Source organism: Plecotus auritus (assembly GCF_963455305.1).
Source record: "Plecotus auritus genome assembly, chromosome: 8".
In the NCBI taxonomy this organism is placed as follows: Eukaryota; Metazoa; Chordata; class Mammalia; order Chiroptera; family Vespertilionidae; genus Plecotus; species Plecotus auritus.
In genome coordinates this window covers 124842156-124860813 of record NC_137782.1, presented here as the reverse complement: position 1 = coordinate 124860813, position 18658 = coordinate 124842156, and the positions used below count along the sequence as shown (strand labels likewise).

The window sequence follows — 18658 nt, the reverse complement described above, 5'->3', positions numbered from 1 at the left end:
AAAATTTCCATTTCAGAAGCAAGCAATGCCAGCAGGTTCTGTGGAGCATGCATGCATCCCCTGAGAATTCTCAGAGTGACAGAAGGAGGGGACATTATAAGAACTTGGGTTCCAGAGAGTCAGTGGATGGGAGCTTCATCTTAGTGACCTGGGTGATGTTACCTCATTGGGTAGTCACATGTTGGTGAGATACTGACAATCTAAGAAGTGATACCGAATTTTTGGACTAGAACCCAGATTCTTTGGCCACCAGAATCAAAGAATGAATCCATGGACAGAAAAGTGGTATAGCAAAGGTGGAGATTTATTGAAGAACTAGAGGCCTGGTGCACAAAATTCATGCATAGAAGGGTGTGTCCCTCAGCCCAGCCTGCACCCTCTCCAATCTGGGACCCCTCAAGGGATGTCCAACTGCCCGTTTAGGCCCAATCCAGGTAGGATCGGGCCTAAATGGGCAGTTGGACATCCCTCTCACAATCCAGGACTGCTGGCTCCAAACTGCTTGCCTGCTTGCCTTCCTGATTGCCCCTAACCACTTCTGCCTGCCAGCCTGATCACCCCCTAACCACTCCCCTGACAGCCTGATTGATGCCTAACTGCTCCCCTGCCAGCCTGATTGCCCCTAACTGCCCTCCCCTGCAGTTCTGGTCACCCCTAACTGCCTTCCTCTGTAGTCCTGGTCCCCCCCAACTGCCCTCCCCTGCTGGCCATCTTGTCATGGCCATCTTGTGTCCACATGGGGGCAGCCATCTTTGACCACATGGGGGCAGCTCTTGTGTGTTGGAGTGATGGTCAATTTGCATATTACTATTTTATTAGTTAGGACAAGTACAGACTCCCAAATGGGGAGGGGGAGAAGGGTCCCTGAACTGACTCCCACGTGGGGAGGGGGAAAAGTCCCACTGGGTTCCTCTTCCCAACAGCTTATAAAGGCTGTAGATCCTGGCGCCTTGATGTCCCCTCTGATTGGTCACTATTCCAAATCCAGACAGAGGTAGAGAATAGACCAAGGTCTCCACCCAGAAAATCCCTCTTTTAAATCATATAACCCAGGAGTTAGGGGCCATTGTCTCTCTCTATTGGCCCACTCCTCCTCGTTTGGAATCTGTCTTCAATAAACACCACTTTGCTTTACTTTCATTTTCATTGACCTTAAAATCTTTTCTGCATCAAAGAACTGAGGTCCCAGGTGGTAACCCCAATCAGTGACGGGGGTGTGGGGGGTGGGGGGGGCTGGGGGGTAATGGGGGGCATGTGCAGAAAATGCTGGGCATGACATGTGCCACTGAACTGCTGACTATAAGCAAAACTCACTGAGAGAATAGATAAGATTTCACTAACAAACATAATAGCTTACTATTAAAACAACAAGAAGTAACAAAGCATATGCTTGTGACTTACAGAAACCGATAATTAAACAGAATATGGACATGCTGACAATTTACTAAAAGTGGTGTCACCACTTAGATTTTGGCACTCCCAACCCCTCCACAACCCCCACCCCCCCACCCCCCGTCTGCAAACACAATCTGAGCTCTGCAGACAGTATATTCCATCTGTTTGTTCATGCCAGCAGTGCCAGCTCTCCCTTGGAAAACTCTGGAATGCTCACCAAGAGAGAGAAGTGGGAAATCTTTTCAGGAGATTCTAGTGGCTGGATTTTGAATGATGTGAGAACATCTGGTAGCTGACTTCTGGCAGCTTCTAGCTGACAAATCCTGATACCACCAGGTTCCAAGTAAGCTGTCCTCAGGGAGGGAAGGAGCAATAATTGAAAGTGTTGCAAATTAGACACTGGCTATTTATTCGCTCCCAGATCTAAATACATCCACATCCAACTGCCAAGTTTCTAAGATGTATGGAAACTTACAGATTCTCTCAGGTAACAGACTAGTTCCTCTCCAACCAAAGCCATTGGATGCTTTGCTCCTTCATGTTCCTATAAAGTTTCTGGTGCTTCCATAATATTTTTCTCTTTCTTCTTCTTCCCAAACTATTAAAACCTTCCTCTCTTGGAATAAAAATAGAAACATCTCTGGCCCTGGCCAGTGTGGGTCAGTTGGTTGGGCATCATCCTGAACACTGAAAAGTTGCTGGTTAGATTCCTGGTCAGGTCACATGCCCAGGCTGTGGGCTCCATCCCCAGTGGGGGGCAAGCAGGAGGCAGCCCACTGATTTCCACGTTCACATATATATTTCTCTCTCCCTCTCCCTTCCTCTTGCTCTAAAAATCAATAAAAATATTTTTATAAAAAACACATCTCTGGCAAAAGGAATCCAGGCCTGGAAGTGAGACAAGCACCTGTCTCAGACACCAGAGGCATGTTACAGATAGCCCCCTGAATCAGAGGGAGAGGGCAGTCCCCGCACCTGGATTCTTGCCATGCTCCTAGGAATGAATGTGTTATGCCCAGATTTCGTGATCCCCAAAGACCACCAGGGAGCCGAGTCCGATGCAAAAGCAAAGAGCCTTTAATCGAGCTAGCTCGAGCCCAGTCCCCCCTCCACACACACACTGGCGCAGCGGCGAGGTGGGGAGAGAGAGAGAGCCCAACACCCCAAACGCGCTGATTTATAGGGGGCCTGGGAGAGGTAGGAGGGGTGAGGTAGTGTGGCCTCTGCTGATTGGTCGGGGTCAGGTTGCACATGGGGGCAGGGCAAGGCTTACTTTCCCTTGCATTTCTATTGGCTAATTCAAAGGTGTGGGTTGGACTCTTGGAGAGGTTCTAGGGCGGGAACCTGACTCCACGAGGTGGAGGACATGGAACAAAGGGAACATGGAGTCGGTCTCTCCTCACCCTTTCATTCCCCCCTTGTCTTGAAACTTACAGGCCCAATCATGGGTCGGTTTGTATTTCTACTGAACAACATTCCTGGGTCACGAGGGTACACCATCCCAAATTCCCTGCACTGATAAAATCGGAGTCCCCAAGTCTTTCCGGTGTCCAGTAGCCTTCCTTCCCCCTCCAGCATCAGGCAGGTCGAGCTCGCCGAAGCTTGAGCTTGAGCGGGTTGCGTTGATCTCGATCGATGCTCCATTTGGTGACGAAGTCTTCCTGGATCACAGATGGGTCCACTGACCGGACGTGAGTGTGATGGACCCAGGTCCCGATGCCCTCTACCTTGAGAGCGGTGGGGGTTGTCAGCACCACAACGTAGGGACCCTTCTAACGTGGCTCAAGGGTCTCCCGGCAGTGTCTCTTGATGTAGACCCAGTCCCCGGGCTTATGCTGATGAGGAGTCGGGGCTGGGCCGGTCTCGTAGATAGCGCGGAGGCGAGGCCAAATGTCCTCGTGCGCCCTCTGGAGCCCTCTCAAGTAAAGAAATAGTTCTTGACTTTCAAATTCTGTAAGAAATTCAGCTTTAAGGTTAGGGATAATAGGGGGTGGCCGGCCAAACATGATCTCATAAGGAGTAAAACCCAGGGTATAGGGGGAGTTCCTAACCTGGTAAAGGGCATATGGAAGGAGAGCCACCCAGTCCCCGCCAGTCTCCATGGTCAATTTGGTCAGGGTCTCTTTTAGAGTTCTATTCATCCTCTCTACTTGCCCTGAGCTTTGGGGCCTATAAGCACAATGCAATTTCCAATTTGCCCCAATGGCCTTGGCCACTGCCTGCGTTACCTGCGAGACAAAAGCTGGTCCATTGTCTGACCCTATCTCAGCGGGAAAACCGTACCTGGGCAAGATGTCTTCCAGCATATACCGTCATCCCTTCTCCTCCTTTGCTTGGGGAAGCTTTTTAATGCGCTGTAACTCCTCCAGGGAATATCCTGGCTGAACTGGCAGAACTGGGTCTCCTGGGTCTGGGAGCTGTAGGGCCATGGTGAGGATCGGAGAAAGGGATTCCGGTCAAGGGCATGTACCTTGGCTGCCTGGTCAGCCCTGCGGTTTCCTCTTGCCACTGGGTCATCAGCCTTCTGGTGTCCTTGGCAGTGTATGATGGCCAATTTGGCAGGGAGCCATAAGGCTGAGAGTAAGTCGAGTCCACCCCTCTGCTGTTAGTAGCCCTCTCTCTTGGTAGATTGCCCCATGTAACATGAGCGGTGGTGAACGCATACCAGCTGTCTGTGTAGATGTTGAGCCGCTTTCCAGCTCCCAGTGTCAGGGCCTTGGTGAGGGCCACAAGCTCTGCTCTCTGGGCTGACGTCTCGGAGGCAGAGCCTCTGCCCATACAGTGTCCATTTCAGTGTCTACAGCTGCACCCGCATACCTGCTCCCGTCCCGTACGAAGCTGCTTCCATCCGTGAACCAGGTGACGTCTGCATCTGGAAGGGGCTGGTCGGTCAGGTCCTTCCAGAGCCCATTCACTTGCTCTAGGATTCCCAGGTCCTCATGCAGGCCTCGTCGAAGATGGTGGGCGAGTTCTTGAATCCGAGGCAACCGAGTCCACGTCAGTTGTCCGCTGTAGCCCTCTATTGGAGAGGCTTTTTGGTGAAGCCAGTACTCATCCTCCAGCCTTATGGTCAGGACCGTCCTCCTGGTTGCCGGCGAGTTGGCGGAGACGGCGGTTCTGTTCCTCGGAAGAGTCCGCGGTGGTGGCGAGCAGGATCTTAGCTAGGTCTCGGGTTTGTTTGCTGCTCGCAGCCGCAGCAGCGTGAGCCTGCCTTTCTTCCGGGGGGGCTCCCTGTTATTATACACCTTCTCGGCTACCTCCAGTAGGTCCTTTAAACTCTTCTCCCCCAACCTATCTACTTTTTGCAGTTTCTTTTTAATATCCGCAGCCGATTGGTTTACAAAGCTTATGATCACAGCTGCCTTGTTTTCAGGAGCTTCTGGATTCATGGGGGTGTAGGTGCGGTATGCTTCCATGATCCGTTCTAAAAAGACAGCTGGAGACTCATCCCTTTCCTGCTGAACATTCCCTACCTTGGCCAAATTAGTTGGCTTTCTAGCAGCCATTCGGAGACCCCCCATTAGAGTCTGGCAGTAGACCCGGAGCCTCTCCTTACCTTCTGCCATGTTGAAATCCCATTCAGGCCTAGTTAAGGGAAAAGAGACATCTATCTGGACCGGGTTGGTGGTTGGGTTCCCATCCACGCCTGGAACCACTTTCCGGGCCTCATTGAGGATTCTTTCCCTCTCCTCAGTTGTGAACAGGACCTGTAAAAGCTGTTGGCAGTCATCCCACGTGGGCTGGTGGGTGAAAAGGACAGAATCTAACAGATCAATAAGCCCTGCTGGCTTCTCAGAGAACTTAGGATTCTGAGCCTTCCAGTTGCAAAGGTCACTAGTGGCAAAAGGCCAATAGTGATGGGGTTGATTGCCATCTGCATCTGGGAGCCCACCGGAACCGTAGCCGCTCCCGGAACTCCGCCCCCAGCCGCTCCCGGAACTCCGCCCCCAGCCACTCCCGGAACTCTGCTCCCCGTGGCGTCCGCTTCCCCTCGCGTGGGAGGATCACCCCCCTGTGGACTCCTAGGGGCCTGATATGAGGGAGGAAAGATTAGTTCCTCTTCAGTTCCCCCCTGAAAGACAGGGTAGAGGGGAGCTGATGGCGGGGTGAGGGCCTTCTTCTTCTTCACCTTCTCCGTTTCCTGCAAAGCAAGTATGGGTTTCAGCTCCAGGGGGCGCAGGGACAGAAAGGGCTTAAGCCAGGAGGGTGGATCTTCCATGAGGTCCTGCCAAGTAATAATGTAAGGGAGTTGATCAGGATGTCCCTTCTTGGGCTGAGAGACGATGTCCCTCACCTGGTGGATGGTGGGGAGGTCGAAGGTCCCCTCCGGCGGCCAACCGACACTAAAAGTCGGCCACTCCCTAGAACAAAAAGTTTACCACCGGCCCTTCCGGACCTCTACACTGAGGTTGCTAGCTCTTCCCTTAACCTCTTTGAAATGATCAACCATAATGCTTAAAGGAGTGGTTTGAGTCTGTCCCATGATGTCCGTCAACAGAGTCCACAAAACAAAACAGAAAAACACAGACACAGACAAACAAAGGGCCCTTGAGACAAGCTTTCCAACGCAAGTCCGTTGGAACAAAACTGACAAAACCGAAAGTGTGGACGACGGCCTCACGGCGATCGGTGGGAGCGACCCACCTCGTCCCAGAGGTTTGAGGGGAATACTCGTCCCTCGTGAGGGGAATACGCATCCCTCCTGAAGGAGGATCGGACGTCTCCTGATTCCTCCCGCCCGTGGTCCTCCGGTGCGTCCACCTAGACCGCTTCGGGCACTGCCAGAGATCCAGAAATGAGCTCACACAAAAGAGACAAGGAAGAGACAGACACCTACCGTGGCCAGTCAGACTCTACAGATCGGGGGTCCCTTGAGGTTCTTGGGGATCCCGGGCGAGCCCCCAAATGTTATGCCCAGATTTCATGATCCCCAAAGACCACCAGGGAGCCGAGTCCGATGCAAAAGCAAAGAGCCTTTAATCGAGCTAGCTCGAGCCCAGTCCCCCCCCCCCCCCCCCCCGCCCCACACACACACCGGCGCAGCGGCGAGGTGGAGAGAGAGAGAGCCCACGACCCCAAACGCGCTGATTTATAAGGGGCCTGGTAGAGGTAGGAGGGGTGAGGTAGTGTGGCCTCCGCTGATTGGTCGGGTCAGGTTGCACATGGGGGCAGGGCAAGGCTTACTTTCCCTTGCATTTCTATTGGCTAATTCAAAGGTGTGGGTTGGACTCTTGGAGAGGTTCTAGGGCAGGAACCTGACTCCAGGAGGTGGAGGACATGGAACAAAGGGAACATGGAGTCGGTCTCTCCCCGCCCTTTCAAATGCAAACAAGTGACTTCTGAAAATCATTGCATTGTGTTAAAGTGAATTTGTTTTAAAAAGTAAAGAAAGTGAATTTAGTTTAAAAATTAAAGCATATGCCCTGACCAGTTTGGCTCAGTGGAGAGAGCGTCGGCCTGCGGACTGAAGGGTCCCAGGTTCGATTCCGGTCAAGGGCATGTACCTTGGTTGTGGGCACATCCCCGGTGGGGGGGTGCAGCTGATCAATGTTTCTAACTCTCTATCCTTCTCCCTTCCTCTCTGTAAAATTCAATAAAATATAATTAAAAAAAAGAGCTTATAACCACAGAAAGATGTCTTTTTATTTTTTATCTTTTTTTAGTTTATTTTTTAATTATCTTTGTTGTTCAAAGAATCACAGATGTCTCCTTTTTTTTCCCCATTGACCCCCTCCTCCCGGCTCTCGACCCCTCCCCAGGCCTTCACCACACTGTTGTCCATGGGTTATGGGTATATGCATATAAGTTTTTTGGTTAATCTCTTCCCACCTCCCCTCCCCTTTTCCTCTGAGATTGGTCAGACTGTTACATGCTTCCATGTCTCTGGATCTATTTTGTGTGTCAGTTTATTTTGTTCATTAGATTTCACATATAAGTGAAATCAAGTGATATTTGTTATTCTCTGATTGGCTTATTTCCCTTAGCATAATAATCTCCAGGTCCCTCCATGTAGTCTAAAAGGGTTTTGCTTCAGTATCATTATGTTTTTTATATTAACAAGACTTGCTGATTTCCCTCTCTTTAATGTCTTTGTGCTTAGCATGTCTAGATCTCTGAGGCCTGAGTGACTCACTGAGTAACCACCCATCATTAATCATCTTTGCCATGGCAGGAAGAGCTTAAACAGTGAATAATTGGAAGATATCAAACACCCAATTCTTTGACCCACAATTTGTCTTTTATATGCATCATCACTTGTGTGTGTGTGTGTGTGTGTGTGTGTGTGTGTGTGTGCGCGCGCATGCACGTATTTTGGGAGGGAGGTGTTGTTTTTCCCCATCTCAAACCCCACCTGTGGTAACAAACCCTGGGGTCAGAACAACTGAAATCTGGATGGAGACCTGGATGGACAGAGAGTCAGTTGGTGCCTCCATATCTCCCTTTCTCTTGCCTCAGCGTGTGTGCATGGAAATAAAGGACACAAAGGCATCAGGAAAAGAGCAGCTGTTATAGAACAATGTCCATGCTCTTTCCCTTCTCCAAATTCTAGATCCTTGAACAGTCACAAACACTTGCTCCATCAAGCCATCAGACGCTTTATTTATTTATTGTTTAAGTAGGGAATCTCCAGAAAAGTTGTAAATTTCTCAAACCCAGAAACAGATCATTTCCTCTAGATTTCTCCTCTTTAAATCCTTGAGCTTGAATTACAAGTGGAGGACAAGGGCAGAGGACACTGACACAAGGAAATCGTGACCTCAGGAGTAACCTCCTGGTTCACTCTGGGAATTGTCACAGATGTGGTCTCCTTCCTGCAAAGAGTTTGGCAAACTGTCCAAGTCAAAGGCAGACTTAGCCCTTCCCCGAAGCAAGCAGGTGCCTAGTTCCCGTGGCCCTGAGCAGCTCAGGAAGGAAACGATGGTGGGGGAAGGGGAGGGCAGCAGGAGGTGGGCCCAGAGTGTGTGAACCTATAACAGGGCAATCTGTAAGACACAAGGACAAGGGAAGTGGATACACAACATCTGGAGCAACTCTGCTTGGACAGTGGGAAAAGCAGTTTGAAATTCACATAACTGGCTTGTCCAACATCATACTTCTACTCTTTTTTCTTCTTTCAGGTAAAGATGTTCTTTCTTTTGTCTCTGAACACCCACTTCTTAGAGATTCTGGCTGTTGGCCCTCCCCTACTGTGAATGTCCCCCCACGTCCTGCGTGGTTCAGGGTTAGAGCTCTGGAAGAGGGGCCAAACGCAAATGAAAGAGACAAGACAAGAGATAATTTGGAAATATTGGGGAACCAGGCAGGAGCCAAGCTCAAGAAAAAGGACTCATCTTGGGCTCAGGCCTTGTGATCCTTTTATTCAATTTGGGATCCACCTATAGCTCTTAGGCAGGCAATTTCCAGTAACAGGCAGACTATCTTATCAGTAAGGATTTACATGACTGTCTGATGGGGAAGTTGCTTCAGCTACAATTGTCTGGACTAAACAGTGGGTGTACAGCCCTGACCTTTGCCAGAGCTTAAGGTTCACCAGCCTTCCGGGATCTCTGTCCACACCTCTCTGCTAGTGAAGACAATGGGAGGTTTCCCACACCCTACTATGAGTTTCCTGACCTGTCCTCTGCCTGTATCACCCTGATATGTCACTGTACTTACTAAACCGGTCTTTTATTTGAACATTGACCATCACACAAGTAGCCTACAAGCCCATGATGCTCTTCCTCTATTGAGCACACTTACAGGTCAATCAGGATTACAGTGTCATGTGTGAAAACACCTCTCAGTATCTGCTAAGCATCTCCCTGATGGGACCCTGCTGGCCTGCCCTTAGTTCCTGCCATCGGGTGGAATTGTTTTTTAAATTTTCCCTGAATATCCCCTTCTTCCTCAATAAAATAAGAGGGCCTGTTTCACTTATGAGAGTAAATGATTTTTAAAAAAAGATGATTTGTATGGGCTTAAGAGTCAGAGTAACAGTTTGTGCAGAACTGGCAGCAGAGAGATGCTGAACATTTGACAATCTTTGAAAGGATGGAACTGAAGGATAAATGCACACAAATTATTATACAACTAGAAAACTTTCATCATCCCCATGATAAATTCTGAGTAACACCTAAGATATTATAGGCATATTCTGCACATAGCATCTCTGGTTAACATTTTCTTGATAGAAAACCTCTTGGTTTTTAATGAACCAAACTCCATAGTATGTGTATATCCCGCAGTGCAACATTTTTCAGCCAAAGTTTATATAAGAAAATTTTGCATATGCATCTCCAAATTTCCACATAAATCTTTCAGTACAATTACAAGTGGGATAAGCCTCAAGTTACATTCAAACACAATTGATAAAATATCAGAATCACGTGTTCTTTAAAAAGAATACTAAGGGTCAACAAAGGGGATAGATGTTGCTGGTGTAAAGAGAGGCATCATTAGGTCATGGTACCTCATACAAATAAAGAAAAGCTTTTAACAAACTCTTTAATAGTCTGCCAATCAGGAAGTCAAGTTTAAAAAAATTTCCACTTAAACATGATAGTTTCCTATATATATGAATGTTTATGTGTTTTAGAGAATCGATTGTGAGGTTGGAATGGAAACCTACTTTATCATATTTTTAAAATTTTAAAATAATGTGATATAAGCTCACAGGTAAAATTGTTATACTGAAGTCAGATTTTCAGGAAATACTTATGGTTGGATTCAACTGGAAGAATTATTATCTTTTTTTTTTTATCATCCTCACCTGTTACCACCAGATTCTACATAGATAAGTACTGGTCATTTTCATGCGTTTGGGAGAAAGGAATCAGGAGGTGAAATGGGCTGTCAGTAGAAGGAATGTTCTGTCTACTCTTTTCTGCTTTTCTCTTCCATGAATCTCTCCCAAAATACTTTCATTCTTCTCAGGCCTGGTTTCCTTCATCCCCTTCTGGACCACAACCTCTATGAAAAGATCTGGTTCTTATGCCCTCTGCCTCTCAGGGGCATGGGAGCTGGACACCTGCCTATACCTAGAAAATCAAAAACTCCACCTTTGCCTGAAGGACAGCTGGTACAGACTGTGGGGAGGGTGGCTTATGCAGGGCCATGCCAACCTCTGCCGGAAAGAGCCCCTTCCCACACTGGGATTCTCTCTGAGCTCACATCTCTTGTGTTCTCTCTCTCAGTGTCCTATTTGCTCTGCTCACTTGCTCAGCTATGATTTGAGCTCTGCATCTCTCTTAGACCCAGTTTATGATAAAACTTCCCCATCCTCCCTGACAAAGGCACTCAAGCTGGACAGTAAGTCAGGGAATGAAAAAGGTGGACCTTCATTGCCTCCTCCTCCCACATGTACATTTTATAACTTAACAACTGTGAAACATTTCAGCTTAATTTATAATGGTAAATATTCAATTCAATAGCTGTAACGCAAATTACAATAGCTGTAACGCAATAGCTGTAACGCAAACTAGATTAAACAAATCTAGTTTGTTGAATGTTTATTATTTTAATTTTAGAAAACATAGGAGTAAATATTATTATTTTTAATTTTTAATCCTCACCCAAGGATATGTTTATTGATTTTTAGAGAGAGGAAGGGGAAGAGAGAGAGAGAGAAACATCAATTGGTTGCCTTCCATACACTCCTGACTGGGATTGAACCCAAAGCCTGTATATACGCTCTGACCTGGAATTGAACCAGCAACCTTTGGGTGTGCAGGATGATGGTCCAACCAACTTAGCCACACTGGCAGGGCATAAATATTATTTTAAATAAATTATTTAAAATTCTAATGATTGTTTGCAATGATGTTTCATATTGTTTTCATTTTAAGAGAGTCAGAAAGCACTTCTTTCTCAGGAAATGGCTGGCAGCAAAAACCTGGTATGACTTTCTGGCATTTTAAGAAGTTGCTGAACAGCTAGTTGGTTTATAGCCCCAGAACATGGATAGTAGGTGGCCTTGTAGTAGTTCTAGGTAAGTTGAATATCATAGGGTCTACCACATCTGTAGGAGAACAGTAATGAGAATGACCGTGCCATAGTTACATAATTATCTGGGCAAAGGGAAAGTACAAAGGACCATTCACAAAGTAAGTTGGCAAAGAGAACCTAAAAAGTACAACCAAAGGTACAAGAAAAACTGGAAGGATGATATTTTATGAAGTCCGGTGTCAATAGCAAACTAACTATAAGAAAGTGAGTGATTCTTGACTTGAAGTTTGCCAAATTTGGATTGACGCCCCACTCTGGACATGCCTATATTTTTATTTCTTTGAGTAGTAATATGGTAATTTCTGATTTCCAAACAAATAAAAGAGAAGGTTTCCATCATTTTTCATATCCTTTACTCCCAATTGATTATAATGTCACGTTTTCTATACAGTAGCTTCCCCTTTCTTTATCCACAGTTCCTCTTTCTAAGGTTTCAGTTACCTATGGTCAACTGTGGTCTGAGAATATTAAATACAAAATTCCAGAAATAAGCAATTCATAAAATTTAAATCGCACCCCATACTGAGTAGTGTGATGAGATCTCATGCCATCCCACGGCATCCAGCCCAGGATGGGAAGCACCCATTTGTTCAGTGCATCCACGCTGTGTGCTCACTGCCCGCCAGCCACTGAGTATCCAACTTGGTTATCAGGTCCACCTTCTCAATGTCTCAGTGCTTGTGTGGAAGTAACCCTAATTTCACTGAGTAGTCACATTTATGTAACTTTCATTACAGTATATTTTATAATTATTCTATTTTACTATTAGTTATTGTTGTTAATCTCTTACAACAACAATCTCTATTGTTGTTAGTCCCTAATTTATAAATTAAACTTTATCATAGGCATGTATGTATAGGAAACAAATGTACTATCTACAGGGTTTGGTACTATCTACAGTCTCAGGCATCCACTGGGGAACTTGGAACATATGCCCTGTGGGTAAGGGGGGGGACCACTGTGCTTCTAATTCTCAGTCTGAATGTGTGTGTGGTTTAATTATTATTTTCCCTAATAGCACTCAGATGTTCCACTAAGAAAAACCACTCCCTTTGTCCTTCTAAGAGTAAACCTTCCTGAGGTTTAGTTGATAATATTACACTCCAGTATCCTAGTAAGATTATAACTTACGTGACTCAACCAGGATAGTATATACTCTGTGCTCCAATAATGGTTTAAAGATGTGCAGTAATTCATATTTCAAGCACCAGCTCATGACATTCACCTGGCCATCGAGATTTGCTCAGGTTTGTCTAAAAAAAAGGAAAGCTCAGGATTTTTCCTTCTGATATTGATGAGGAATCAGTAGCCCCAGCGGCTGCTGGCAACTATCTTGAGCTATAAAAGGAAACCAGGAGAGAGATAAAGCATGCAGATAAAAGAGAGCTCAGACAAGAGAACCATGGATAAATGACATGTGAGCCAAATATATAGATAAAGGTACTAGAATATGTATATTCTAGTAAGTACCTTTATTCTAAGGCCAAATTATATTGGGATCTTTCTTACTTGCAAATACAAGTGTCCTATCTTATGCAGTGGATCTCCAAGAGCAGGATCTGGTCCCCACAGCTTTGATGGCTCACCTGCCATTAAAGGGAGAACTCAAACTAAAACAGGAACTGGCACAAGCACAATCACTGTGAACATTTCTAACCCATTTAATGAACTTAACCAGGGCAGAAAATAAAAACCCATGGCATCACCCAACCATAATTTATTTAAACTGATGGAAAAGTGTTTTTAGCAAAAATGCTAAATGGGTTTTTAGTCAAGGCAGTCTATCTTAGAAAAAGCAAAATAAATTTAACAAACATCAATAAAAATAATGATGCTGTCATTTATCGCACCTACTTATTTGAGAAGCAATACCTCTTTATGACCCTGTTGTAGTGTTCTTGGTCCAAATGGATAACTTTTTTTGTGTCCTCATATGGATATTTCTTTTTCATATTAAGGAACTGTCCAGGTATATATTTTTTTCCACAGTAGAAACCTATGGGCAGGGAGGGCCAGTGATAAGGTGGAAAGCAGAATAGTGGTCTTGAAATATACAAATCATAAAAAGTCGGGCTTGCCTTCATTCAGGTAAGATAAATGTTTTTAAAAATTATATTTTTAACTTTTAAAACATTTTTATTTTTTTTATTGCACTTTATATTAAACTAGAGGCCCAGTGCACAAATTTGTGCACCAGTGCCTGACCTGTGGGACTGGACTGAAAGAGGCTCTCCTATATTCCCTGACAGGTCCCAGATTGCAAGAGGGCTCAGGCCAGGGTGAGGGACCCCTCCAGTGCATGATCGGGGGCTGGGGAGGGATGTAGGAGGCTGGCCAGCTGGGAAGGGACCACGGGAGGGCTCCACAGTGTGTCCAGACCATCTCGCTCAGTCCTGATTGGCCAGACCCCAGCAGCAAGCTAACCTTCTGATTGGAGCATCTGCCCCCTGGTGGTCAGTGCATGTCATAGTGAGCGGTTGAGCAGCCTTAGCATATCTATACTAATAAAAGGGTAATATGCTAATTAGACTGGGAGACTTTCCAGGAGACCTTCTGGACATCCTTCTGGACAAAGCCATGGTGGTGGGGCCAAGGCAGAGGTGGTTAGGGGCAACCAGGCCAGGAGGGGAGGGCAGTTGGGGGTGATCAGGCTGGCAAGGGGGGCAGTTGGGGGCGAACAGGCTGGCAGGCAGTATGGTGAGTGGTTAGGAGCCAACGGTCCCGGATTGCGAGAGGGATGTCCGACTGCCAGTTTAGGCCAGATCTGCAGTCGGACATCCCCTGAGGGGTTCCAGATTGGAGAGGGAGCAGGCCGGGCTGAGGGACATTCCCCCGCCCCCGTGCACAAATTTTGTGCACCAGGCACTAGTCATTAGCATATTACGCTTTGATTGGTTGAACAGCCAACCAGATGACTGTACATTTCGCATATTAGACTTTTCTTATGTAGAATTTTTTTTTTCATTTAAAAATTATCAATAAGAAATCCTGCCAGACATTGAAGTCATCCCAATTCCAACCTAATTGAAGTCAGAGTGTGGTTTTGTTGTTGTTACAGAGGGAGAGGAAGAGACAGAGAGATAGAAACATGGATTGACTGCCTCCTGCAGGCTCCCTACTGAGGACTAAGCCAGTAACCCAGGCATGAGCCCTGACCTGGGAATCGAATTGGGGACATTTTGGTTCATGGGTCAGTGCTCAACCACTGAGCTATACTGGCCAGACAAAGCCAGAATGTTTTTGGGTGTTTTTTTAATATATTTTTATTGATTTCAGAGAGGAAGGGAGAGGGAGAGACAGAAACATCAATGTTGAGAGAGAATCACTGATTGGCTGCCTCATGCACTCTCCCCACTGGGGAATGAGCCCGCAACCTGGGCATATGCTCTGACCGGGAATCGAACCAGTGACCTCTTGGCCCCTGGGTCGATGCTCAACCAACGAGGCACACCCGGCTGGGCAAAGCCAGAATGTTTTAAAGCCCAAAGATAGAGGACCTGCTGGGGTCCATTCTCACAAGAGACCTCTGGGAACAAAGCAACACATAATTCTATGGACCATTGCTCCCACTCAAACAGTTTTCCAGCCAACCATGGCATGGTAAGTACAGAAATTAAAAGATATTAGAAAATTTTATAACAAGTTGACATTATTTTTATATCTGTGTAAACTAATAAAAAATAGGTATATATTTTAATTAATTATATTTTATCCAGTTTTGTATTTATTCATTGTAGTTTCATGAGAGATCAGAATTTTTTTAAAATATATTTTATTGATTTTTTACAAAGAAAAAGGGAGAAGAAGAGGGATAGAGAGTTAGAAACATCGATGAGAGAGAAACATTGATTCAGCTGTCTCCTGCACACTCCCTACTGGGGATGTGCCTGCAACCAAGGTACATACCCTTGACCGGAATCGAACCTGAGACCTGTCAGTCCGCAGGCTGACACTCTACCCACTGTGCCAAACCAGTCAGGGCTAAGATCAGAATTTTTTAATTTAAAAAGAACTTTAAAAAATTAATAAACCAGTTGCTTCACCTAATAAGTATAGGAAGTACTAGGGCTGGTTGTGTCATTCCACCTGGCCTTTGGGAATGTGTGAGCAGTAGAGTTGTGAGAGAGTAATGTCTTCATATGTCACCTAGATCCTACATGCACAGGGCCGACACACTTCATCACAAATGTAGGATGTATAATTTAGTCATTTTTACAGGGATGGGGTGAAATTGGGCAGAAATAAAACCCACAAAGTCTCCTCCCCCACCAATTTCCTTTTCTTCTCTGTCAGTGAGAATAAAGCACACAAGACAGGTAATAACAGACTAAATTTTTATTATTGCTCTTTCAAAATTCAGGTTATGTAATTCTGAGCAGAGCCTGAAAAGAGGATGGGGAGGAGGGACGGTCAGAATTTGGTGGTCAGGTTTGAAGTGTGGGAAGAATATTCTCTTCTTGGGTGAATGTTCTCACTTGGTCCCATGTCCATGATGAGCTATTTACGAAACTCAGGTCATTGACTCCCACCTGACCTAACCTTTGAACTTGCAGACATAGGGTAACTCCTTTTTACAGTCATAATCTTTCCATAACAGATATCCTGGAGAGAGAGAAAAACTAAAGTGAATGGAGCTGGTGGAGTTTGTTACCTAACAGAGAGGCATCTTGGACTCTGACCTAGGATTCAAAACCCTTTCCTCATTTCCACCAAGGTCCCACTTGAGGAGAAGGAGACCCAAAGAAAGGAGAGACAAGAGGAGATGGGAAAAGACAAACATACATTGCCTTTCCTAGTTGAGGAGGATTCCCTGAAGTTCAGATCCATAAACAGGGGGAAAGGGGATGGAAAGGCTGGCAAAAAGGGAGCTCCTCTGTCTCTTACCTGAGCTTCCTAACAAGCTCCCGCAATAGCCAGGGTTTGAGATGCTGGCAGGGTCTTTGTCCCAGGCAAAGTAATCCATCACGTCATTATTACTCCACTGCCATCCACCTGCGTTGGACTCAAGGCCCTAGATAGTAGAGAATAGAGCCAGGTAAGGTTGAATGGCTATTGGAATTTTTGCATAGCCCTCTCTGGTGGATGCTTGATCCCCTCCTCAGCAGTGTGTAATTTGGTCTATTATTTCACATGTTGCCACAGAGCTCTCCACTGGGAAATTCTCCTTAACGACTTGCTCCTATTGTCCAATTCCAAAGGCATAATCACAAACACCAATGGTTCCACTGAGAGTAACATGTTATTGGCTGGACAATAAATAGTGCATCTGCTGTCACCCTCCAAACCTCAAAGACAATATCTGTTCTATAGGAGGAAATGCTTCTTATCTCAGCAAACTCTGTGTGGACTCAGTAAACTCAGAAAATTAAATCACAAGGCTTCATGTGTAAATGTTATAAAAAGCTTGACAAGAGATAGATTAATTTCAACTGGAAATTAGGATCCTCCACAACCCTTAGCTCAATGCCCTACCTTTACCCCAAATAAGCCCTGGAATCTCTGAGCTCCAGGGCTCTCTAGCATATTTCCCGCAGAGGCACATGGGACAGGGAGGAGGCCTGGGTAACAATAGCAGCTAGAAAGGTAACAGACAGGAGATGGTATCACACCTCTGTGGGATCATGGAGCCCAATCCAGACGTAATTGCAAGTGTTCAAATTTTTCTTGACCAGAGAAGCCAAGAAGGATGCCTCAGCTCCACTGAGCACAGACGCAAGAAATCCTGAAGGTCGCTTCTGGCAGGCCAACTGTGTGGGGAAAGCAGACACTGAGAAGGAGCTTGAAATGTCAGTGGGGGAAGCTAATGTAGGAGAGAAGAGATGTGTGTGCAAAAGATGAGGGTGCTGACTCTCACCCCCAAGAAACTCTGGAGAATGCAGACCCCTGTCTCATCTAATGTTCTTTCCCTTATCACCTCTTACTATAAATGCATCTACTCACATCTGCATCAGGCCAGGTTTTTGGTGTCCTAAACAAGGCATAGCAGTGGGAGCCAAAGGCATAAGAGCCTCTGGGACAGCTGATTTTTGGGAGAGACTCTTCCTTGGTATCTTCACCTGGGGAGGAAGGGAATAAAGGAGAGGGATGGAGGGAAATGAAGAGTATAAATGGGTGTTGGGAAGTGACCTCGGGAGTATCTGTGAAGCAAGTGCTTGGGGAAGTGACACCAACTCCTGACTACCTCACCACTGGATAGCTTGATCTCAAACCAGCCTCATTAAATGAAGGACCATCTCTTTTTGTTCTATTCTTCCCCTTTATTCAAAAGTCCAGCACTTCCCCCACTCTGAGCTGACTGTTCTCTTACTGGGTCCTCCAGTCATTCTTGTGCTTATCTCACCACTGACCCTTCATGCTTTCTCTCTTCACCTGCCATAATAAATTAAAGTCCACTCACAAAATTAAAACCATCTTACTCCATTGTTAAAGGACCACTGTGGTGCCTCCCACCCTGAGTTGCCTTGAAGGAAGGAGTGATGATGGAGGAATTGCAAACAGTTTCACTTGGTGAGGCTATACCTCACCATTGCCACATGGGCCACACAGGAGGCTTCCTTGTCTTCTTGGCCTAAGTGTTCACAGGGAACCCAGTGCTACAGGCAGAGAAAGCTCACCTTGCACCTGAGATAGGAGCATCAGGCAGGAGAGCAGCATCCAGGACATTCTGGGCAGGGCCATGGGAGGCAGCATCCTGTCTGTGACTTGAAGAAGCAATCAGAGATCATTAAAGAAATGTGGTCAGAGAAAGGTCATTAAGAAAAACTGTTCTCCTTCCTGTCTTTCCCTTTGGTTAGTCCCTTGGGAATAAATTGATATTAGTGACAATTATACCCTCCTGTGATTCTGGAAATAATTGGAGAATCTGCACACCTTATTTCCCCTGAGACCTATGTTCTTTGAAGCCCAGAATCCTCCTCTAGCCTTCTCCCAAATGTGTGAGGTAGCCCCCTGCCATGGCTCTCACCTTCTCTTAGCTCCCACTTACCTCTCCAGGTATCTGGGATGGTTGGTCAAGTCAGAAAAGCTTAGGTTTTTATAAGGGGATCTGAGGGAGGGGCCTGAAATGAATAACAGGAATGTGGATCCAGGAGAGGGATAGCTGGAAAGGGCTTGGCATTGGTTCAAGGAGGTTTGGGGCATGGGGAGTATACTGTTCCCGGCAATGGCTGGGAATTGCCACAGCTGTTGTTTCTTTCCTCTTAGCAGGCACGCACTTTGCCCAGAAACAGATGAAGTTTGCTCTTTCTCTGGCTCTTTCTTGTTACTGGCCTGTGGCACA

The 18658-nt window shown here is 46.2% G+C and overlaps 1 protein-coding gene across 1 annotated transcript; it reads right to left on the bottom strand.

The window, feature by feature from the left end:
• Positions 1 to 15913: 15913 nt before the first annotated feature.
• LOC308256407 (lithostathine-like) lies at positions 15914 to 18069 on the bottom strand (the record flags this gene model as incomplete). The annotated part of the gene is made up of 5 exons (XM_080684663.1): positions 15914 to 15981; positions 16264 to 16390; positions 16989 to 17126; positions 17320 to 17435; positions 17994 to 18069. The coding sequence occupies 5 exons, from the start codon at positions 18067 to 18069 to the stop codon at positions 15914 to 15916; spliced, it is 525 nt and encodes a 174-aa protein (XP_080540789.1).
• Between the last annotated feature and the right edge of the window lie 589 nt (positions 18070 to 18658).